This window comes from Guillardia theta (genome assembly GCF_000315625.1).
Source record: "Guillardia theta CCMP2712 unplaced genomic scaffold GUITHscaffold_69, whole genome shotgun sequence".
Lineage (NCBI taxonomy): Eukaryota > Cryptophyceae > Pyrenomonadales > Geminigeraceae > Guillardia > Guillardia theta.
In genome coordinates this window covers 382,259-404,057 of record NW_005434605.1, presented here as the reverse complement: position 1 = coordinate 404,057, position 21,799 = coordinate 382,259, and the positions used below count along the sequence as shown (strand labels likewise).

General features: G+C 54.3%; 6 protein-coding genes across 6 annotated transcripts in view; 4 read left to right on the top strand and 2 right to left on the bottom strand.

The window, feature by feature from the left end:
• Positions 1–937: 937 nt before the first annotated feature.
• On the top strand, positions 938–2,031 carry GUITHDRAFT_154212 (hypothetical protein). Its single transcript, XM_005827199.1, has 2 exons — positions 938–1,345; positions 1,477–2,031. The coding sequence occupies exons 1-2, from the start codon at positions 1,001–1,003 to the stop codon at positions 1,861–1,863; spliced, it is 732 nt and encodes a 243-aa protein (XP_005827256.1). The 5' UTR covers positions 938–1,000; the 3' UTR covers positions 1,864–2,031.
• A 735-nt stretch (positions 2,032–2,766) lies between these two features.
• Positions 2,767–8,125, top strand: GUITHDRAFT_113752 (hypothetical protein; the record flags this gene model as incomplete). Its single annotated transcript, XM_005827198.1, has 16 exons — positions 2,767–2,965; positions 3,086–3,131; positions 3,180–3,322; positions 3,369–3,509; positions 3,553–3,770; positions 3,830–3,918; positions 4,124–4,226; positions 4,301–6,873; positions 7,017–7,146; positions 7,194–7,256; positions 7,331–7,390; positions 7,436–7,503; positions 7,633–7,673; positions 7,724–7,846; positions 7,887–8,010; positions 8,056–8,125. 16 exons carry the CDS (start codon positions 2,767–2,769, stop codon positions 8,123–8,125), a joined length of 4,191 nt encoding a protein of 1,396 aa, XP_005827255.1.
• Positions 8,126–8,260: 135 nt separating this feature from the next.
• On the bottom strand, positions 8,261–10,056 carry GUITHDRAFT_88850 (hypothetical protein). Its single transcript, XM_005827197.1, has 9 exons — positions 9,996–10,056; positions 9,275–9,946; positions 9,033–9,230; positions 8,860–8,985; positions 8,776–8,813; positions 8,625–8,730; positions 8,532–8,577; positions 8,402–8,485; positions 8,261–8,348 (listed from the first exon to the last, which is right to left on the bottom strand). The coding sequence occupies exons 1-9, from the start codon at positions 10,029–10,031 to the stop codon at positions 8,320–8,322; spliced, it is 1,335 nt and encodes a 444-aa protein (XP_005827254.1). The 5' UTR covers positions 10,032–10,056; the 3' UTR covers positions 8,261–8,319.
• Positions 10,057–11,648: 1,592 nt separating this feature from the next.
• Positions 11,649–14,452, top strand: GUITHDRAFT_113750 (hypothetical protein; the record flags this gene model as incomplete). The annotated part of the gene is made up of 6 exons (XM_005827196.1): positions 11,649–11,784; positions 11,840–11,898; positions 11,963–12,562; positions 12,673–14,211; positions 14,277–14,327; positions 14,375–14,452. 6 exons carry the CDS (start codon positions 11,649–11,651, stop codon positions 14,450–14,452), a joined length of 2,463 nt encoding a protein of 820 aa, XP_005827253.1.
• Positions 14,453–17,974: 3,522 nt separating this feature from the next.
• GUITHDRAFT_164754 (hypothetical protein) lies at positions 17,975–18,960 on the bottom strand (the record flags this gene model as incomplete). Its single annotated transcript, XM_005827195.1, has 4 exons — positions 18,316–18,960; positions 18,149–18,259; positions 18,050–18,095; positions 17,975–18,003 (listed from the first exon to the last, which is right to left on the bottom strand). Exons 1-4 carry the CDS (start codon positions 18,880–18,882, stop codon positions 17,975–17,977), a joined length of 753 nt encoding a protein of 250 aa, XP_005827252.1. The 5' UTR covers positions 18,883–18,960.
• Positions 18,961–19,657: 697 nt separating this feature from the next.
• Positions 19,658–21,799, top strand: part of GUITHDRAFT_113748 (hypothetical protein) — a gene marked incomplete at both ends in the record, with an annotated part of 4,640 nt that continues 2,498 nt past the window's right edge. The window contains 6 exons of the mRNA XM_005827194.1: positions 19,658–20,314; positions 20,373–20,786; positions 20,830–20,932; positions 21,284–21,425; positions 21,478–21,533; positions 21,715–21,769. Of these exons, the coding sequence (XP_005827251.1) occupies positions 19,658–20,314; positions 20,373–20,786; positions 20,830–20,932; positions 21,284–21,425; positions 21,478–21,533; positions 21,715–21,769 (1,427 nt within the window). The remainder of the gene's footprint in view (positions 20,315–20,372; positions 20,787–20,829; positions 20,933–21,283; positions 21,426–21,477; positions 21,534–21,714; positions 21,770–21,799) is intronic.

Genomic DNA, 21,799 nt, shown 5'->3' with positions numbered 1-21,799 from the left:
CGTCTGGGACGCACGAGGGGCCAGTGTGGGCGTGGTATGGGACAGGGGTACTTTTAGCGATGCAATGGAGGGTGGTCAATACCTGAACTGTGATCTGCACCTTCACAAGTTGCTGGCCGTCTGGGTGGGGCGAAAAGAGGGGGTCAAGGAGTGTCAGATGGATATAAACAGGGTGGGTGGTACCGATGTTGATACTTTGGTGGGTGGTTGAATAGATGATCGGTAGGGTGATGGGTCATTCAGTTATGGTGGACCAGCGCCGCTGAAATTTTCATGTGGTGGAGGTGGTCAAACAGCTACAAGACCATGAAAGTAGGGGGTAGGGGTGGGGCCTTGTAGTGGCTGCTTGCAACCTGCCTTTTTAAAATTTTGAGTTTACCACCATAGCCCGCCATGATTAAAACAGTTTATAAAGATACATGGTACTGGATTAGGAGAGTCGTGTAAGTACTTGGTACAAATGTCTATGGAGTATTTCATTACATGGTACCTCTACCCCCCAATCTGACCTAATATGCAGATCAGAATTTCTACTGCAGGGAGGGAGATCTAATAAAATGTTTTAGATTTGTACTGTGCGATTATTTTAAAATTTGCGTTACAGGATCTTCTCGTGACTAAAAGATGACTAAAAGATCCGACTGGCACCGTTTCACCCGTGGCAGCCTCTGAGTCCTGGGCCGCCGGGTCACTGGCCATCCCCGGGAGTCGTTCCGTCGGCCCGGCCCAAGCTTTCAGTGACCGCCGGAGCCGGACCGCCATACGCCGGGCTCGGAAAATGTTTACTCATCCAGAGTTAAGTAGTAGGAGGGCAGTAGAATATCTTTCTAATCAGTTTGTACCAATATGTAAAACTCTGGTACACTCTGCAGTACCAGTAGTACTTATGACCTTCTTTGTTTGTACCACTCAATCTATTACTCCCTTTTAAATCTCCGGCCCCCCTGCCGCCATGATGCAGCGACGCAGCCACGTGAGCTCGAGCTGTCTCGCGGTGACCATGCTGTTGGTCCTGCCCTGCGCTCTGTCTTTCTCGCCTCTACCTCTCTCAGCTCTGGTTGATAGAGATCCACGCGCCTCTCCTACGATCCTAAGGTGCTCCTCGCGCGCTGCGAGGGTCAGAAGCGCCAAGGCGATTGTTCTACGTGCTTCTATTGTGGAGCCGAATGAGAAGGAGAAGGTGCAGGATGCAGATGATAGTAAATCACAGTCTTTGTTTGGAAAGGCTGAAGTCTTGGATGACAAGATTTTGGAACTCGAAGTTGCAAAGGGCCAGAAGCAAATATCAGAGCTCGCAACGCTCACTAACGCCGAGGTTCAGACACTTCAAAAGAAGATTGAAGAGGTGCCTTCACGATCTCATCCGCCCTTCACATCACATTAATCTTCCTACTTCCTTTGTAATGTCCTCTTGCCTTCTAACCCAACATGCCATTCTCATGTTCATGACTGAATGTCGTTTCTGTCATGTCACAGGAGATAAACCTTGCGATGGAAGGCGCACAGCTGGAGCTTCTTGAGGAGTATGATCAGAAGACACAAGCCATCTTGAAAGACATGATGAAGCAGCGCGACATCATACGGCAAGAGGCATCCAACATCGAAGAGTTGAAGAAACAGCTGGACAGTCCAATGTGGTGGAAGAGCCGTGGAAATACAGAGAAGAAGTCGAAAGACAATTTCATTCCGATGGCGCTTGCCTGGACCTTTGGACTTGCAGCAGCCAATGAGATCTACAGTGGAATGCAGAGCGATGAAGGTTTATCCTTTATAGGGGGAGGGAAAGCCGTTCTTGATTCCCTTCTCTGCATTGTATCTGCTTCTATCGCTATGCGCAAATCTAAGTCTAAGGCAAAGGAATGATCGTCCAACCTGATGATGCAGACACTGCAATGAAGGCGCGTAGAAGCAAAAGGGGGGAGCCTGCGTCCTGGTGGCGATTGGTTTGACAGAATTTGGTGGCCGGCGACTCGAAAGTTCGTCTCGAAGCTGTCGCCGCCGTGTAGTGTAATGAATTTCATTGTTATGTTCCCCTGATGCTCTGAAGTGCCTTCATTGTTGTTGTTTACGGTTGTTGCGTTTGGCCGTTCGACATGCCAGGGTCCGGCTCTCAGCAATGGCGCGCCAACCGTGGGCACTGTTCAGTGAACGCTCGTGATAGTCCCGGTCATGATGCAATGCGAAACTGTGGAGACTTTAACCCGGTTCAATGATCAGTCACTGGCAGCTGATTCATCTTCACACCAATCGATGTGACTAGTGCCTAAAACAGAAGTGCCTTGGACCAGGGTCCGACGCTGCCATCGGACTCAGCACAGCCGTCGCCGTTTCACTTAAGCCTCCGGGCGGCGAGCGGCTGTCACAGGCTGCTCAGCCTCCGAGGCTCGGAGTCTCAGGGGGTAACCCAGTGACTGTGCCACCGGGAGCAGCTGTCGGACAGGAACGGTTAGCAGCAGTCACGGCGACGCACTGCACTTGAACTTCCGCGGGGCCATAGCCTAGCAGTGATAGCCTAGTGTAAGTAAGACTCTGAGGCGGAGTGATTTTACGTTACAAATGACCGTTACATCACGTAGTCAAGAGCCTGCCCCATGCCGGCGATGAGACGCGATGGCGAGAGGAGGAGCCGAGGAGGGAGGGAGGAGGGAGAGAGGGAGGAGGGAGGGAGGGCGAGACTTCCAGAGATGAAAGACTGAGAGCAACACCATTGCAAGAGACTGTCGCAAGCTTCATGGTCATGTCCACTGCCTGCCGCGCACTCATCACATGCATGATGCTGCTAAGTTTCAGCCTGGCCAACAGCTTCACTCCCTCATCGAGCAGCAGCCAGCGGCAGCTCTTGCTGGTCTCCTCATCCCCTGGGATAGGAGCAGCAGCACATGCGAGCAGTGCCAGGAGCCTCCTGCAGCAAGACTGTTCAGTCTGGGCATCGATCGCCGTGAACCCGATGCTGATAGACTCGTCGGTTGAGGTGCAGGTGGAGTTTAACACCTCTCTGACCATCAGGAGCTCGGACCAAGTCCGTGTGACTCTCCCAGGTGGCAAGCACAGCATCCTCCCTCCTGTTCTCTGACGGCGACCGCAGGGTTCGAGCTCGCTAGTATCACGGATCCAGGGGCGATCTTTGTGAGGTGAGGCGGAGGTTGCGCTTGTTGCTCTGAGAATGAGATGGTCGTCAGCCATGGGAGCACATCTCGCAGCCGATGGATTGCATCATGGACGCAATCAGAGCAAACGTTGACCATCGTATACCTGGACCAGTCAGAAATCCCTCCCAACACTAGGGTGTTGATGGTTGTGGCGAGGAGCTATGGATTTCTGAGTGAGCCGGAGGGGTGTGTCTACTCGTTCCTCATGCCCTCCTACAGACACCAACTACCGAACGACCAGCAACTTCTCGCTCGCCATCTTCCGGGCCGATCAAGAGCTCTGCAGAGTGTCTGACGACCTTGTCCGGGTCCGAGACGTGCGCCTGGACTTCGGAGCGAACGAGACAGTGATAGCAGCGGGTAGGCGACCTGTCGATCCGCGTCTCTTCTGACTGGCGGCCAGGGAGAGTCGAGCTCTTCCTGCAGTTTCAGATCAATCGCAAGCTGGACTACGGGGATGCAGTCAGCCTCTTCCTCCCTCGTTTCTCGAGGGTAGGCGGGAGCGTGCAGGGCATCGCCGTTTCATCGTGCGAGGTCGCAAGCTCCTCCTCGTGCTCAAGTCCCGGCAAGCAGCTCTTGTCCCAAATCATGTCGAAGATCCAGCACGCCAACTGGATCGAGGTCTTCTCTTCTTGAACCGCCTGCTTCGCTTCTCCGGCTGACACTGGGCGTGATCGCAGGACGAAAACAAGTTGACCTTCCTGGTGAACGAGAAGCACGAGCCTGACGAGTCGATCTGCATCTCCTTGTCCTCGACCAGTGAGATCAGGTGACGCAACAAGGATTCCTCCTGCTCCTTGTGCTCCTTGTGCTCCTTTGCTCCTGCTCCTGCTCCTGCTCCTGCTCCTGCTCCTGCTCCTGCTCCTGCTCCTGCTCCTGCTCCTGCTCCTGCTCCTGCTCCTGCTGCTCCCTCCCCCATACTACCTATCTCTCTTTGCTCCCTCCTGATCTTCTCTTCTCTGCTCTTTCATTAGGTATCCTTCCTCGGGGGTCCAGGCAGGAAACTCAGGCATCAGGATGCGCCTCGTCTTTGCTGATGGGAAACAGTACGATGTTCCTATCCAGACCGAGCTCGAGGTGAGTGGCGAGGAGGAGAGCAACGGGAGGGGAGGAGGAGGGGAGGAGGAGGGGAGAGCCTGAACATGCGACAGGTGCCTCGCTCCGTCTTGTCCTTCGACCGAGAGTTCCAGGCAGGAGCCACAAGCCTCTACCAGCTGGCCCGTCAAGTCAGCCTCGAGCTGACCTTGAGCTTTGCTCTCCAGCAGGGGGACGGGGTGAACCTGACGCTCCCCTTCTCCCCTACGAGTTGCGACGGAGCTGGAGGGGTCGAGCTGACGTTCTCGTTGGATGGGGAGGAGAAGTCCAGCTACGCCACAGCTGAGCTGAGCTACCGCAATATCTCCCAGCTCAGCGTCGACTGCGGGTTCGTCACCTGCAGAGACAACATCACGGCAAGTCCAGCAGGACGAGACACGACGAGCGCGAAGTGCCAAGGGGAGAGCACGCTCATGGTGCAGATGACGCAGAGCGTTGGCGCCAACGTGCCTGTGCGATTCGATTTCCTGGTTCCCCTGCTGCTCCCCTGGGCGGCGATCCCCAGCTCCTCCCCCTGCATCTCGATCCAAGTGAGGTCAGCCGCCGTCCCAACCTCCATCCCAGCTCCCTTTGACCAGGGAGGACGCGCGAGGGTTGAGCTCGTCTATGCGGCTGGACTGTTCCCTGGCTCTTCCCTCTCCTTCTCGCCCCTCCTGCCTGGCGCCGCCTCGTCGCTGCGGATGGAGCTGTATCCAGGCATGAGGCTGCAGCAGGGAAGCTTCGTGGAGGTGAAGGTGACAGAGCTTGTGACGTCCTCCTGCAACGTCTCCGACGGCTGGCACGAGGTTAGTGACGTCCTCCTCGCTCGCTGGAACTGCTCAAGCTCCGCTCTCTGCCTGAGCCCGAGGAGGGACGTCAGCGCCTGCGACCTCCTTGCCCTCTCCTTGCCCTCAGACCTCAACCTCCTCCTCCCCTCGACCGGGATCCATCCAAACTCCATCGGCTTCACCTTGGAAGTGGAGCATCAGGTCAGCGGGCAGTTCTTCACCCACGTGGAGGGGGTCGGCAAGTTGCTGTCGCGGGTCTCGTTCGAGGAGCGCAGGTTCCCAGGCCAGCCCTCCCGCGTCTTCTTCAACTTCACTTACACCGAGTCGCTCCCCCCCAACAGCTCCGTCATCCTCCGCCTCGATGCCTTCGGCTTCCGCTCGCAGGAGGGAGCGAACTGCCAGGCGCTCTCAGCGGAGGAGGCGACGAGCAGCTGTTACTTCCCCTCTAGCATGCTCCTGACAGACGTCAACGTCACCTGTTGCTTCCTCCCCCTCGACAACGGCTGGGATCTCTTCCTCGGAGATCTCTCAGCTCAAGGCTTCCTCCTTCTCCTGTTCCGCCCTACTGCCACCATCCCCGCACTTGAGCCCGTGCTTCTCTCCTCCCCTACCCTCGTCTCCCTGCTCATTCCCCAGGACGGTGTCAGCAGCTCCCTCCATACCCCGCTCGTCGAGGTCGTCGCTCCGACTTCTCCAACTTCCGCCTCCTCTTCCTGGCAGCCCGTGACGCTGGTGGACTCCGTCGGCTACTGCAGCGTGAGGATGGACATCTCCAACGCGGTCGCCGGCACGCGGAGCGACTTCCAGCTGTTTGTCAGCTGTGTCATGAGCTTCGAGCAGGGAGAGACTATAGAGTTCGCGCTCGACAAGCTCATCCTCCCCGACCAGCTCGCCTCCAACAACTGCTCCTCCTCCTCTCGCTACTTCCCCACCTGGCAGGGAGACGGCTCGACGCTCCTCCTCCACTTCGGCGAGCAGGTGGGAGCCGGGGAGGAGCTGGTGGTCTGCGTCAAGAACGTCCTCCTGCCGGCTGACGGGATACCCGCCAAGGATCCTAACATGACCTTCGCAACCTCCGCTCGCAATGGCAAGATCCTCCCGACAGGTGGGTGGTCTGCTGGGCTCGGCTCGTTCGAGCTGAGCCTGCTGGGATTTGACGTCCCTCTCGCGGGCACTTGGAGGTCGAACCTGCTGCTGGCCCTAACGCTCAGCGACGTCATCCTGCCGGGAGAGACGATCAAGCTCTTCCTGCCTGGCTTCGGCCTGCTGAATGCCTCCTCGATCACCTCCTCTTCAGCTGCTGGCGCGGACGCCTATTCCTATCTCCAGGAGAAGTTCGGCGTCAGCGACATCTCGCAAGCTGGGGAGGTGCTGGACGGTCTTTTTGCTCGGAGAATCTCTCTGGGACGAGTTGGAAGGCAGCAAGTGTTCAACGTCAGCCTCTCCTCCTACAGTCCGAACGCTTCCAGTGGCGTCTGGCTGAACCTGCGCGCTCTCGTCCAAGTCAGCAAGAAGTCTCTCGTCCTCCTCCTCGTCAACTGCTCAGACGTCCTCCAGCTGCCCCCTACCGGCATTCAGCAAGGACGTAAGAGACCCCCTGCCTCAACTGCTGCTGCTGCTGCTGCTGCTGCTGCTGCTGCTGCTGCTGCTGCTGCTGCTGCTGCTGTTGCCCTTGTGCGCCTGTCGCTCTTTGTGGACCTGTTGCACCTGGCGGACGCTTGTCCTCCTCCTCCTGCTCACCCTACTGATCGTCACTTTCTTTCAGATGATTTCCGTATCACATCCGAGGCCATAAACGCGCTCGTTGACTCCTCTCCCCTCACGCTCTTCCCGCTCATCGGCCACTTTGGCCAAGACAGCCGGTGATGTTGATGAGGGGCACGATAAGATAGATGGGAGAAACGAGTGGGTAAGAGGAGCTGAAGGAGCTGGTGGAGGGGAGGGAGGAGGGAGGAGCATTGGGATAACAGGGAGACAAGGAAGAAGCTGACGTGTGCGCGTCCAGTTTCACCTTCAAGCCAGCATGGAGCCTCGAGAGCGCCCCGATGATGCTGCTGCTGTCGCTGAGCCTCAACGTGGAGCTGCGGGCGGGAGAAGAAGTCTTCCTCTACCTCAACGGCTTCCAGCGGACGATGGTGACGGGTCCTGCCTCTCCTCCTTCACTCACGCGCTGCTGCTGCAGAAGTTCTGCGACACCAACGTCGTCGGGTATCAGCACATCTGTGAAAGTTTGGAGCCAGCCACGGTATTTGCAAACTCGATCATTCTGATGACGATGAGGATACTGGTTGTGATGATGTCCTCACGGCTATTCTTCAGTGTCTTGACATCTACAACATAAGCTGCAACTCGAGCTCCTTCTCCCTCATGAACAACGCGGTAGAAATCCTCCTGCTCCATTCCCCCCCCCCTGACCCCTCTCAGTACACTTCCCTTGCCACATGGGATGCGGAAAATCTCAAATTGTCGTTTCTGCTGGACGTCAACGTCAGGTCTACTCATCTTCCTCTACCTCCTTCTCCTCTCTTCCCAACCCCTTTCATTCCTCTTCGAAGTCCTCTCATCGTCTCATCTCCTCTCCTCTCATCCCTCTACCTCTTTCCCTCATTCTCTTCTCTCAGCGCCAACCATTTCATCGACATTTTTGTCCCCGCTAGCGCAGGTCAGCTGCTGCTCGTTGCCCTCCCGTTGCTGACACGTCAGACACTACAGGATTCTTGTTGCAACGAGGTGGAACGAAATTGTTCTCCTCCTCACTTACATGGCCAACCTCTATAGTCAACCAACAAGCGCAAATCCTTCTTGGCACCAACGCGCGAGCCGGTCGAGTGATCGGTGAGAGAGAGATCTCCGACCAAGTCCTAACAAGCAGCAGGAGAGGACGTCTATCACGGCCTCCTAGGCATCAACATGTGCGGAGTTACATGCGGCGGTCTGCTCGTCGACAAGATCGCAGGAGCCGCGCCAGCAGGACACGATCCCAACCTCGCTGGCAAGACGTGAGAGCCTCTTCCTTCCTCCTCCCTCCTCCTGACACGCCGCAGGTCTCCTGCCATCCCTCCCACATGTTCGATCGACGAGTATGTTCAAGGAAGCTGCAAGTGTCTCGGGTAGAGGAGCAGCTGCTGCGCCCCCCCATCACTGCCAGCCATGTCACTCTAATAAACTCTCATGGAGTCTTCAGAGCTCATCAGAGTTTGGCCCCTTGCCGTTCAATGTTGTGCATGCGAGCGAGAAAAAGATACAAAGCCAAAGGATCACAGAAGTTAACTAGCAAATCATAGAGAGCAGAGCTAGTGCAAGTAGGGTCAGTTACTGGTCTCCATTCTCCTCTTCCTCCTCCTCCTGCGAGATCAAATTCAGGTCTGCAATGGAACCGGTTGCACTTCACCTGAAGCTCCTTGCGCTCAAGACGCTCTTCATCATAGTCCTCGATGAATAACGAGATGTTCTCAGTGGTAATATTATCACCATCTATGTTCCATGTCAGAAGATCGGTTAGCATACATCACAACTCTACCAAACACGTAGTATGCCCCAGAGTCGGGGATGTCAAGGATTACAAGCTGCAGGAAAAATCAGAAACATCAGCAAACCACACATCGAGCTATACTTGAGGTGTTGTTGTTGGTTCTCCCAACTCGCAGGACATGCGGAGTTGCGAAACCACTTCGCTGGTCTCCGTGGCAGTGAAAAACAGCATTCCTGCTTCACATCCACTACAGAAGAATCAGCTAGACGCCTCTCACAACAAACGGGCATACCTTGCTTTGGCAGCATTGAACGCCTCAGTTGCGACGGGCTACGAAGCAAAATAAGGTCTCAACGAACAGAACAACCTTTCACACCATCATAGCGTCGGCCAATTCTGCTTTGGTGTTCTCATCGCAGCCCTCGCACAAAATCACACAGGTGACGGTGTCGTTCATCTCTCCAAGAATCTCTGGTTCAAGTGTTGAAAGATCGTAAAGCGGCTGCAGTAATAAGGTCAGATGACAAGCAAGTATGATGGCCATCGTGCCTTGGGTGTCCATGGGAAGCATTCCCCATCAGTGTCCTTGCTCACAATTTCAACACCTTCCGTTGTGACCACGTTGCCCTCAGGATCGATGATCACGAGCATTGGGCACTGATCAATACGGAACGCTTCGCCCAGCTTGTGCTTAGCTTCAAAAGAATCGTGAGGCATTGAAAGCCATTGCATTTCTGGAGAAAAGTCCTGAAGCAATTGTCAGCTTCTCAAAGGCCGCGATCCATGCTTACCATGTCAACAATCTCGAATGGTTTTCCATCTTGCTTGAGCTTGTCATACATGTACTCCAACATCTGTTGGAATCGGCGGCATTGCCAGTGCCAATTTGCAGAAAACAAGACACCAACGTACTTTCCGTCGAGGGCCGAGAGTGGTACCTGGCTGTTGTCACCCTTCAAGAAGTGGCTTCCAAGCATGTTCTTGATGTTGCTATGTCTCTTCTCAGCCCATGGAAACTGATCGGCAAACGAGTCTCCATCATGGTCCTCAACGATGTGTGTGACAGCAGGAGTGATGTCACGGTGGATGGTCTTTCCTTCCGTGTCCAGGAGGACCAGCATGGGGATCTGGCGCACTTGGAATCTTCGGGTCAACTTCTTGTGGGTTGCCTTGCGATGATACGGGACAGCAAGCCAAGGCATCATGGACATAAGCTCTTTGAACGAGGCCTCATCCTCTGCAGGGCGGCCGGGCACTGTCGCTGGAACGTAAACGATCTGGAAGGACTTCTTCTTCTCTTCCGTCAATTTCTTGTACACTTGCACGAGAGGCTGCATGAATTGTTTGCAAGAGCCCGACCAAGCCGCTCCAAAAAAGACTCCGATGTGCTGGACGTCCTTCAAACTGCTCTCGGTACCAACTTCGCCAACTCCATCCTTGTAGAGAGTCTTTCCGAAAAGAGTCTGAACAAACCCATCAGAACAACAGTTCACATCATCGCGAGATGGCCACCTTGAAGTCTGTTGGAGGAACGCTGCCCTCGCTCATTCTCACAATCGGTGCGGTTGAAACTGAAGTGCAAAGGTCAGAAAAGCTTTGTATGCAACAGATGGGCCAAAAAATCAGAGGATTGCGATGAACAAGATGAAGACTTGGATGACAAAGATTTGGCAGCTGCATGGTCTAAGTGAAGTATGCCATAACACGTGAAGAGAGCCACATCATCACAATCTTGTAAGACATGTCGGTTCCTGTTGACCTTGACTAGAAATCGTGAAACTACATAGGAACAAACTCTTCTCAAAGCAACTGAAACTTTCTGAATTTTGCTCAATATATCAAAAATTCCCAAGAGACGAAAGGTGATAGGATCATAGATCGCAATCAATTCACCTAGTTTGAAAACTCACGCAACACACACTTTCAAGTACACCACTTAGCCCAGCATCCATCACAAAGGCACAAAGAACAGAAGGCGAAGGAAATTCTTTACTGACAAACGTTTGGGCCGCTACTTCACACTCCACATCACACCATAGAAAACATCGAATCAAGACCCTTGCCAGCTCACCACAATGATAAGGACAAGGGGTTGCGATGGTGAGCACATGATATTCAGATCGAACGAGGATGGAATGACTTTCAGTATCATGAGCACATCAATAACGACATCGCAGGTGCTTCATGCCGAGAAAGACTGGCTCTGCCATCACTGGCTCTTCCCTCCCTGGCCCCTCCTGCGCGGCATTGGGAGCGGCGGCGGGAAGGACAGGTGTACTGGAAGCTTAGTGGTACAATAAATTAGTACCATGAGTGGTTTTACACTTCCATATTGAAAACTTTATTTCTATAATAATTTAAGGTGTTACCAAAACCAGTTTGAATAATATTGATATATATTATTTTATCAGTAATAGTTCAAAATTGGCTAGAAATGACAAAGGTATTCGAGTATTACCCGGGTAGTTCAACAGCTTTTTGCAGAGGAATAAGGGGGTGTAATATTTTAAAAGTATTACTGAAGAAATCAGTGGTAATGTTTTCCTACAGTACTGATTCAAACTTTAGACCAAGGACCCCACCATCTTCCAGCTCAACCAACCAAGGATATACCCTACCCCTCTATCAGATCCAATTCAACATACGGTACCCGTAGTGACCTACACACCCACCCACCCCACCCCATTAGTGACCTTACGCACACCATCCGACCCCACCCTACCCTACTACTATTCATAACGCATCCGTTCATTCGACCACCCCTAACTTGTAAGTATATTCAGTACTACCAGTACCCCCATCACCCCACCCCCTCGGTTCGATGGTAACTTTTGGTCTTCGATGGGTTGACCAGGGCAACATACCCCTTACACCTACCGGATTAGGACCCCCATTGCTCTATACCCTACCTCCCTCTCGTTCAATTTGAAATGACCACCCCTGTATAAGATAATCATCTCTAGTACAAGGACCCGGTACTGAAAGCCCACCCACCCTAACATTTTAACCTTTTTCCGAAACATAGTTTTGGGTTGATTTACCGTTACAAAACCGTTATTATTTCCTAGTATCCCAACATCGTTACGGACCGTTACAGTAAATGACTTGACCTGCCGTGCTACGGTTTGTTTGCTCATTGCCCGGAGCCTCGGAGTGCCGTACGGGATGGCGGCGGTGAAGGTTGTAGAGGACTGCGAGGAGGAGCAGCGGAGGAGGAGGGCACGGAGCGCCATGGCCTTCAGGAGAAGCGAGTCGAACCTTGTCGGACTAATGAGCAACAGCAGCCAGCAGCAGGGCGGGGGTTGCTCGAGGAGGAGGGAAGCGGCTGGCAGTCGAGGAGCATGAGCAGCCATCAGAGGCGGCGCACAGTGTCATCGGCCAGCCCCTGGAGACCCTCACGCAACCCAAGAGATCAGTATGAGGGAGGAGGGAGCGAGAGCAGGAGGCGATACCCCTTCCCAGCCTTTGAAGCTCTTCAGGGCTCCATCCTTGTGGCCAAGGACACTGTGCTGCAGCACCAGGCGCAAGAGATCGAGGACCTCAAGAAGTCGTCCTCCAAGTCTCTCGCTCGAGCCTGGGCGAAGATCAGGGAGCAGGAGAACCTGATTCAGAAGCTGCGCAACAAGATCTCTCTCATCGAGGCTGAGTCAGACCTGCTGAGGCAAAAACTGGACTTACGCAAACAGAAGCAACAGGAGCTGTCCACGTGGATGAAGATGAGCGGGAGGAACAGCAACAGCTCTGACTTCGATGGCCAGTACACAAGCAAACACCACAAGATGTTCAAGACGGACAACTATGACGACATCCCCATCTGGCAGCAGTTGTACTTCCGTTTCCGGGAATGCCAGACGAAGTCCCCGAGCCCTGCAGCTGCCGAGGAAACCAGAGTTTCCCCGATGTGGATCTTGTTCGAAAGAGCATTGAGCAGGCAGATGGAGGCTGACGACTTCATCCTTGCGATGAACATGCTGTACAGTCAGTTTCAACAGAGTGCGAGGAACTCTTCACTGGTCGAGTTATACAACCAGATCTCCTGCCTCAACAAAGTGATGACCTGCATGAGCTCAATGCTGGAGGTATGGAGATTCCAGACTTTATCCTGCTCCCACTCCTGCTCCCGCTGTCCATCCTTGGCCATGCACTTGTTGCTCATGCCTGGTGGGTCGGTGACATTCTTATTGCGCAGATTCCAGGAAGCATCATGGATCTTCCGCTCCTGACGAGCCGAATGCTCGAGATCGCGATGGATCTGTGTGCGGCGAGGTCAGGGCGGATACTCTTCTTGGAAGGAGATCACCTGGTGGTCATGGCTGCGCTATCCAAGTCAAAACAGGACGGGTACGTGGATATCGGTGTGAACAATCGCCCGTTGCCCATCGACGGGATCGTTGGCAAAGTGTTGAAGCAGGGAAAGACGCTGAACTATAAGATGGGGAACGACCTTGCAGCTGACTTCAACAAGACGACAGACGTGATTATGGGGCAGGAAACCACCCCCTTCGTCTGCAGTCCCATCCTTGATGCCGACGGAAGCTTGCTGGGCTGCCTGCAGCTCTTCGACCACATGACGGAGAAGAAGTTGCAGGAAGGCGACAGAATCCTCAACTTCTTCAATAAGGAGCTACAGGTAAACCGAGTCACTTGTGCATCCAACGCCGAATCTGATCGCTCTTGCATCATGCAGATACTTTGCGAGGAGTTTGCAAGAGTTTGCGGGAAGGAATTCGAGCAGTGCAGAGCATTCTCGGCGTCATGGCGAGCACAGCAGCTCCTGCAGAGGTTCCTGAGGTTCACCAAGATCGTCAGCAACTCCTCCGACTTTGTCTCTGTCCTCAAGATGCTCAACGACATGACGGTCAACGTCATTTCAGTGGATCAATGCGGCATCTTCTACCTCGACAAGGTTGCCAACGAGTTCCGCCTCCTCCACACCCTCTTCGACGACGAGAGCATCACCCTGGGGCTGGAGCAGCGGGTACCCAACGACGGGATCGGCCTCATCTCTCTTGCCGCCCAGACGGCCATGATGAACACAACTAACGACGTGGGGAAGGAGTCCAAGTACTCTGCCACCCGCGACCTCCGTGGCACCACCGACTTGCCTGCTAGGGGGATCTGCACTGTGCCGCTCAAGAACATGTACGGGGAGGTGAGCTGCGTGTTCCAGGTCAGCAAACACAGCGTGCCCTGGACCCGCGCGGACGAAGACGTCATCTCCACCATGGATCGATCCGAGCAGCTCTTGGCCTCCACGTCAGTGACGAGGAGGAGTCGAACGATCCGTCACACCAAGTCGGTTCAGCGGAGGAACAGCTCCACCTCCATCACCGGCATGATCAAAGACTTCCAGCGCTCCATGCAGGTGGAGAGCTTGCGACTGCTTGTTATCAAGCAACCGGATGAGAACCCTGAGGCCCCCGCTGACTCGTCCAAGGCCAAGAGCACGCTCGTGACCCTCGTCTCTGCAGGAAGAGAGTCGGGCATGTCGAGGACGGCCTCCATGGAGCAGGCAAGGGAAGCCCCGCCGAGCATAGAGCATTTTGTCGGGGAGGGCATCACAGGGCATGTGGCCGAGACTACTCAGTGCGTGCGAAGCAACGACGCCTTCGCGCACCCCTTCTTCAGCCCCACCTTCGACCGAGTCTTCCCGTCCCAAGTTTGCACCAACATCTGCTGTGTCCCTGTCATCTCCGAGGAAGACGCCACCACCATCGCCGTGCTTGAGGTCTGTTGTAAGCGCAAGACCTCAGAGAGGGGGGGGGGGGGGGAAGTTGATACAAGCATTGGCAGGCTCTCAACAAGACCCCTTGTTTCAGCGAGGAGGACGAAATAGTTCTCAAGGTTTGGATGTCGTTGAAACGTGTTGGAAATCTGACGGAGGGATGAAGGTGTTTGCGAAACAGATTGGCGTCTTTCTCATGGACCGGGTGATCGACATGGAAGGGCTGAGCAATCTGATCTTTTAACGGTGTCATGATTCTTTGAATAATAATTTACAATAATAATGTAAGGTTCTTTTGCACAAGATAATACACGTTCTCTACATCTTCACACTGATCAAGAAGAAGCAGCCCGTCGCAGCTGGAAGTACGATCCATGCCCGTAAAGATAGCACCCATACGCTCTAGTCTTCACAGCATGCACAATATCTGATTTGATCGCTTCACAGTATTCTTCGTCATCACAGATACTTGTGAAGTCCATTTCTAGCTCCATGCTGGTTCGCTCTGCACATGCAGATCTCTGCGACATGCCCGCCGCTCGTGAGTCAGTCTTGGAAGATCTAAAGAATATTCTACAGAGGAATGGTTTGTCGTTTAACTTGAGGTCGCTTAACTGAGGAAAGAACAGTGAGAAAGAGGTATTTGCACCACAAAGACAACAACACACCTGCTGTTCACATGCTGATAGATCTTGTCCGTCTTCACCCACAGTCAATACACTAGCATTCCACTCGTGTCTTGTCGTGGCGTCTGATGCGTGAGAATATTGCTGGCTTGGCATCAATAAGCTTAGCGACTGACTATGCTCCATACTTTGCATCGGTTGCATGATGCTCATAACACTCTCAACACGCTGCCCCTTCAGGTTCTTGTCCAATCCCCAACAACCCAACCACGATGTGTAGGTACGCCAGCAGTCAGGAGTTTTAAGTGCTGACAAGAGGCACGGGATTCGGGTCAAGAAATGAGAGGAGGGGAGGGGGATGCAGAGAAGGGTCGGGAAGCACAGTTAACGAGGTGCTGGGGAGAAGGGAGGGGGGGGGGGAGAGGAGGGAGACAGGAAGGAGCACAGAAAGGTCGATGACCGATGTGCGTGGGTGCAGTCGGAGGGAAAACCAGAACCCTCCCTATCACCCTCGGCTCCCTATTTATACCCACCGCCAGATCGAGGGGGTGGGGTGATTGCATTACGAAAGTACCGGTCCTGAACTCTTAGCTTCAATCTGGGGGTGTAAAGATGGAGGGGTGGAGGTCATAACAATAAGTAGGGTGGGGGTACAAACTTCGATGGAAGGAAAGGACAGAAGGGGGGTACAAAGAATGTAATATTGGGGTAGGGGTTATCAAATGTAGGGTGATTGAAAACAGGGGGTTTGTGAAAGGGTGGGGGTTAAATGCGGGGTGGGGAATGTCGGTAAGGGGTGGAGGGTGGTGGGATGGGTAGGGTATACCTTGTGGGCAAGAGCAGATGTCGTAGCCTTCCATGATAGTGGGGGTACGGGGGTACTTTGTTATCCATTATGACCGGTATTTTGAAAGAGTAAAGTACGGGTACTATTCTCGCAACAGGAAAATAATCATTGGGGTACTGGGGTTCCCTCCCGAAAAGGATGGTGCGTCGTAGCAAGGAAGGGGTCTAGTGAATGACCCTACCCCCTATCTATTCTCTTGATGTAATGCGCCGTCAATCGTACCACCCCCGTTTTCACCGAAGTACCCCACCAATGAGAAAACTTGGACAATATTTCGGAGTACCCCACCCTTTTTGCAAAGGGTACCCTACCCCACTATTTTATATCAAAGAACCGGTCAATTTACTACCCCACCCCTGAAGTTTGCAACCTCCAATCCAACCAAACCTTGTTAATTTATGAGAGAAGTCCGAATCGGATAGAGGGGTGGAGGGGGTTCGGATAGCGTGAAGGGTCCCTCAGATCTCATGGGTGGGTGCCTCGCAAGTCAATTGAAGCTATGAAACTAGGCAAGTCCAGGTCATCTGTGAGGGGAGGGACGTAGAGCAAGGTCGGGGATGGGTAAAATTGAGGGGGTAGGGGTCAGTTACAGTAGGATGATTCTCCAAGGCAATCAGGGGAATATAGGGGGGTATAGGAAAAGCAAATAGGGGTGGGGGTATTACTTAGATAAGGTCAGTGGGGCTGATGGGAATCGTTGGGGTAGTGTGTGAGGATTGATCCAAATCTGAAGAGGTTCGTGGGAAGACGAGGGGGTGGGGGTGGTAATTCCAGGTAATGAAGGGTGTGGTGGGGTCCATCCCATCAGTCGTGGGTGGGTGGTAACGGTACTTTTGAAGGGCTTCAAGTTTGAAAAAAGAGGAACTATTGAACGAAGAATGTCGGAAAGTTCTTACGATCATATTGGGTGTGGCACGACAGGTAACCAAAGCAAAGAAAATGAGGGGGGGTGGGCACAAGAAGGTGCAAGCGGGGGTGGTAGCAGGGGACATTCATCACACCGGTGGGTCTTTCTTGGTGGGGGTTACCCCCGTGTAAACTAATGTCTAAATAAGGGTGGGGGTAGACAATATGACTGTATGGGGGTGGGGGTGCGGCACGTCCCCAAGGAAAGCTGGGGAGACCACTGCTTGGGACTCCCCAGAGGAAAGAAACGATTACGAATCGAAAACTCGTCTTTTCGTCCCAGATACGAATCTTCATATTCAACCTACCCTACCCCACAAGTTCGTCACCGTCAACCCCCCATCCCCCCCTTCCCATATGTGAACTTTGATTTTTAACTTAACTTTTTAAGTAAAGAGTTTGACCACGGTCACCGTGTGTTGCCACAAGTTGTCGGACATGGAATGACCATGAATTGACCAAAGTTTGACCACCCGCGGGCACTGTCGCATTCAGGGCGGAGGGCGCGGCCTGCCACCGGCCCAGGTCGGAATGGTTCGGAAAGTCTGAACTGAGTTTCAAGTTTCAAGTTTGGCGACTCCGACCCGGGTACGCCGTCACAGGCCGGGCTGAGGCCGCCCCCCCCCCCCCCCCCCCGGACGTACCGTATGGTGTTAAGTTACAACCATGAACTTACAGTTGACAAAACCCCGGCCCGGTGACCCGGGCCTCGGACCTTCCCGGTGACCCGGGCCTCGGATTTTCCAGTGCCAGTGACTCGCCAGCCTGGCCCTTCACAGGCCGCACTGTCACAGTGGCCGCGCAAAAAAACTTGAAGGGCAGCCGCTGAGGCCGCGGCCGGCCCCCGGGCGTCACGGTCGGCCTGGTCCGAGTCGGGGGAGTCCGACGGGGCGGCGGCCGGGCCTTTGAGTCGGTGGCAGCCTTGAATGACGGGTACGGTCATAAACTATATAACAGGTACGGTCACTACTAGGCTAGCCCGGCTGGGGGACACCAAGAACTGAGAAAAGCCACCGTCTTTTCGGGAGCTTTGTTTTTCCTGGGCAAAAACGGTACAGAATGTGAGTCCATCAGCCTTGGCATAGTACCTGACCTGCCAGGCTGGACGGTCACCCCGGCGTCCGATCAGTACGGTCGCCGCCATCGGACGATGAGTGCCATGATCCCCTCACAGTCAGTTGGACTTATTTACTTTGCAAGTTTCTCACAGTGCCGGCGGCGGGCAGGGTTTAGTACTACACGGCGGTTCTACGGTTCCAGAAAGCGGCCACGGAGTCCGATAGAGTGAGGAGCGGACTCAGTCACAGGGGTTGGCAAGCCACCGCAGTGACATCGGGGGAGAATCTGACGGGGCACTGACTGAGATTTGAAAAGATGATGAATCATTTCATTCCGGGTCTGAATCTTCATCCGAATCTGCAACAAACATCAGATCGAGAGTGGTCGGGAATTCTTCGCAGACCTGAATCGCTGTCGGAGTTCGACTCGGATGACTGAGGTTCGGGAGGCTAGGTAGGAGTAAGGCAGTAAGTTTCAGCAGCAGGATGCGTCTCAAGATAACCTTCATCAACCCTTTTCCTCCTGACATTGTTCCTTTCCCTCCCGACATCGTTCCTTTCCCTCCACCAGATCCCATCAACCCCTTGCCTCCACCTTGACGAGGCGCCGTCTCCTGTAACATTGTTGGTGTCAGATAGCATCGCGGCAGACTCGCAAGCAAGCGCTCACAGGCTCGTCGTCGTCGTCGTCAGATGAATCAGAGGACGAGTCAGAGGACGATGCTTCATCATTGTTCTGATTGTAGTACTGCTGGTACGGAGCCTTGGATGGTCTTTCATCCGCTGGCTCCGACTGGTCCACATGTGAGAACATCCTCTTGAGGGAGTCGGGGAGAGGAGCAGGCTTGCTCGTTGGAAGTGAGACCTTGGACAACTTGGTCAACCTTGTGCTCCCAGAGATTTTCTCGAGAACAGCTTCGCCGGTGCTCTCGTCAACGATGAGGATGCAGTCGTCCTTGGCTGCTACCATGTTCCCCTCGAAGTAGTGCCCGCTGCTTGTCTTGCCATCCGCTGCTACGTCCTGGTTCTCGAAGCTGACGTATACCTTGTTGCCTTCCTTCTTCTTGTCGCTGGGGTTTGCAGACCCTCTCCAGAGCACGCCGGACTGATCTTTGATCGAGTCCGGCCTGAAGGTGAAGAGGAGCGTCTCGTACTGCTCTGCGCCTGCGTCTCTCTTTCCCGTCTTCCGTATTGTGCTCCCAATCTTCAGTTTAAAGTTTGTGAACTCTTCTGCCATGCTCGCTTGTGGTCTCCAGTCCCTAAGGGCCCCGTCTTCGTCTCACTCGTCTTCTGAATCGCCCAACAGCGATCACCTGGCGATAGAAGTCAGTTACAAGCTAGAGCTGTAAGGTGTCAGAAGGCTCTTCTCTCTTCGGTGTTCACTACGTCCTTTGTCATACTGCGGCAGTCCTCCATGTTGTACAAGTTCTCATCAATGACCAACCTCTGCCCGCTCCACCTACCAGCCCCACGCCTCACATCTCAACACCAAACCTCTCTGCAGCTTCTCATAGCTACGTGGTGGAACAGACTAATATTGACTCCCAAGAAGATTAAGATTGAATCCCTGCCCCCAAACACACAAAACTTTCTGCTTATGCCTGTATACTATTCAGTTCAATTCACTCTATCTTCCTGTTCTTTCTCATGATTCCCCATGTGAAAACCTACGCTCGTCATGGTCATCCTCCCCATCTGCTTCATATCCTCCTCCTCCTCCCCTCCCCCCCACTCCCCCTCCTCCTCTACCCTCCACGGTCACTGCTTCCCGAGTGCTTGCATTTGCTGCCCGCGGCGGCCGAGCCAACAAGGTAACGTATTTCCCTTTTCCGTAACGCCTATTGGGTCAAATCATGGTCAAACGTCGCAATGCAGGGAAGGACCGGAGGTGAGGATAGGAACGCGGGGACATGAAGGAGCAAGAGGAGACGAGCAGCATGAGATGAAGCAGGCATCCGAGCTGACTGAGTTGTCGCGCGACGAGACGGTCGGAGACCTCCTTCCTCCTGACGATGGCCTGGCTCGATCGCCGCACGTTCATGCTGGTGTTGGCAGTGCTGGTAGCCGGCATACCCAGGACAGACTGCAGCTCAGGGGAGGAATGCGAGGAGCTGATCTGCTATCCAAAGGCCGACATGGCGCTAGCGGGGCTGAACGCGTCGCATGAGAGGCTGGCAGATGCCTGCGGAGACTTGGGGACGTGGATGGACGGGACCCTGCTGGGAGCTTCAGTCTACGACCCGACGCACCTCGAGAAGTTCAGAGAGATGGCGATGGGAGAGAAGAAAATGGTGAAAACTCCGTGCTGGCAAACGCGATCCGGGACGTGGCATTTTCGTCCCCGCCAGAGGAGCTTCTGGCTGCTCACCATGGTGTCAGGGCGGAGGGTCCAATACCTGAGGCAGGAGTGCTGCATCTCCTCCAAGAGAGCCTCCGAGGAAGCAAGCGCCGACGCTTCTCTGTGCAACGATGACGGCGAGAGAGTTCTGCTGGTCCCTCCTGGCCCTGATGCAGCGCAGAGGATGTGCCTCTTGTCTCGCAACCACCAGGACGTGATCGACTCAGTGGACCAGATTGCGATCAAGGCAGGCACTTGCTACGAGGAGGAGGGGGAGAGGGAGGAGATGAAAACAGCTGCATTTTTCTCATGGCTGCACTCGTGGATCGAGGTGACGTGAAGTGCCTTGTACCTCGTTCCTCGATTCTCTCCATGATGCGTTGTGGCAGGCCAGGGATCTTGTTGCCTTCTCGAGCAAGAGGCGCAGGCGAGGGCTGCGGGATGCCGAGCTTGCAGACGGCCTCTATGCTGCAGGTTTCTCGAGGGAGATCTGCAGCTATGAGATCGGAATGAGGAGGAGGGGGAGGGGGGAGGGGAGGAGAACTGATGTAGAGGATCCTGTGAAGGGAAGATCGAGCTGCAGGGTCGGCGACGAGTTTGAGCTTCCATGGGAACAACACCACGTCCTGCAGCACTTCATGCATGCCTGCGACCAGAGGTTGAAGGAGCATGAAGGAGCAGGAGCAGGAGCAGGAGCAGGAGCAGCAGAAGGTCAGTTCTTTCGGGTTGAGATCGACTTGATTTATGATGTTTCATCCATCAGCCACCGCGGGGAGTTTCGCCATGGGTTTCACTGGATCCCAGTATGCTGCAAGCCTACGACAAGCATCGCTCCTTCACGCGCAGACGTCTGTCTCCTCGTCCTCCCCGCCCTCAGCCTCCCTCACTGCTCTTGCTCCAGCTGCGCTCGGAGCTGTCGGACGACTCGCGGGTGTCGATCTTGGACATGGTGGGACGGAAATCTCTTGGTCTTTCTCCTTTGCCGGGAGGGACTTGCTTGTCTGATCCTCTTGTAGCCGAGCCGGGAGGAGGAGGAGGAGGAGGAGGAGGAGGAGGAAGCATCTACTGGCGTTTGCGTCCTGTGTGCCGATGTGAGGTGGCAACCTTTCAGAAACATCGGGACGATGACAGGTAGAGTTGCAATCAGGAAGGAGCAGAGAAAGAGTAGGAAGAGGAGGAGGGGGGGGGGGGTTGAGGAGGAGGAGCAAGAGGAGTCGGGAAAGCAGGAGGTACGGAGGGGAGGGAAAGAAGGGAATATTTGACGGTGAGATACGATGGAGACTGTGACCATCTCCTCTAGGTTACAACATCTTTGCGCTGCTCAACACCTCCGTGCCCTCTTCTACCGACGTGGAGGTGGAGAGGTCAACCTGGAACTTCATCGAGGAGGAGCCGAGGGGAGGATGGACCCTAGCTGATGTCGTGGGCTTCCCGTTCTCCAGGTGAGGGGATGGAAGATGGGAGGGATGGAGCGACTGCTGACGAGTGGAGCAGCGACATTGTCATGCCTCTCTTCTCCTGGCGATCCTCTCGGCTGCTCCCTGCTGAATGTGAGAGTAAACAGGAGGATGAGGAGGAGGGCGATATAGGACCGAGCGGGGAAGAGGCAAAGGGGGAAGGTCAAGAGGAGGATGGCAAGGATGGAAGAGAGGCAACAGGAAGAGGAGGAGGAGGAGGAGGAGGAGGAGGAGGAGGAGGAGCAGCAGCAGCAGCAGCTGATCGTGTGTTCAGCTCCGTGTGCAAGAAAACCCAAGGCGGCAGTGATCTATCTTGTGGGCCGAGGTCAGTCAGGTCTCAGAGAGGATGAAAACTGACT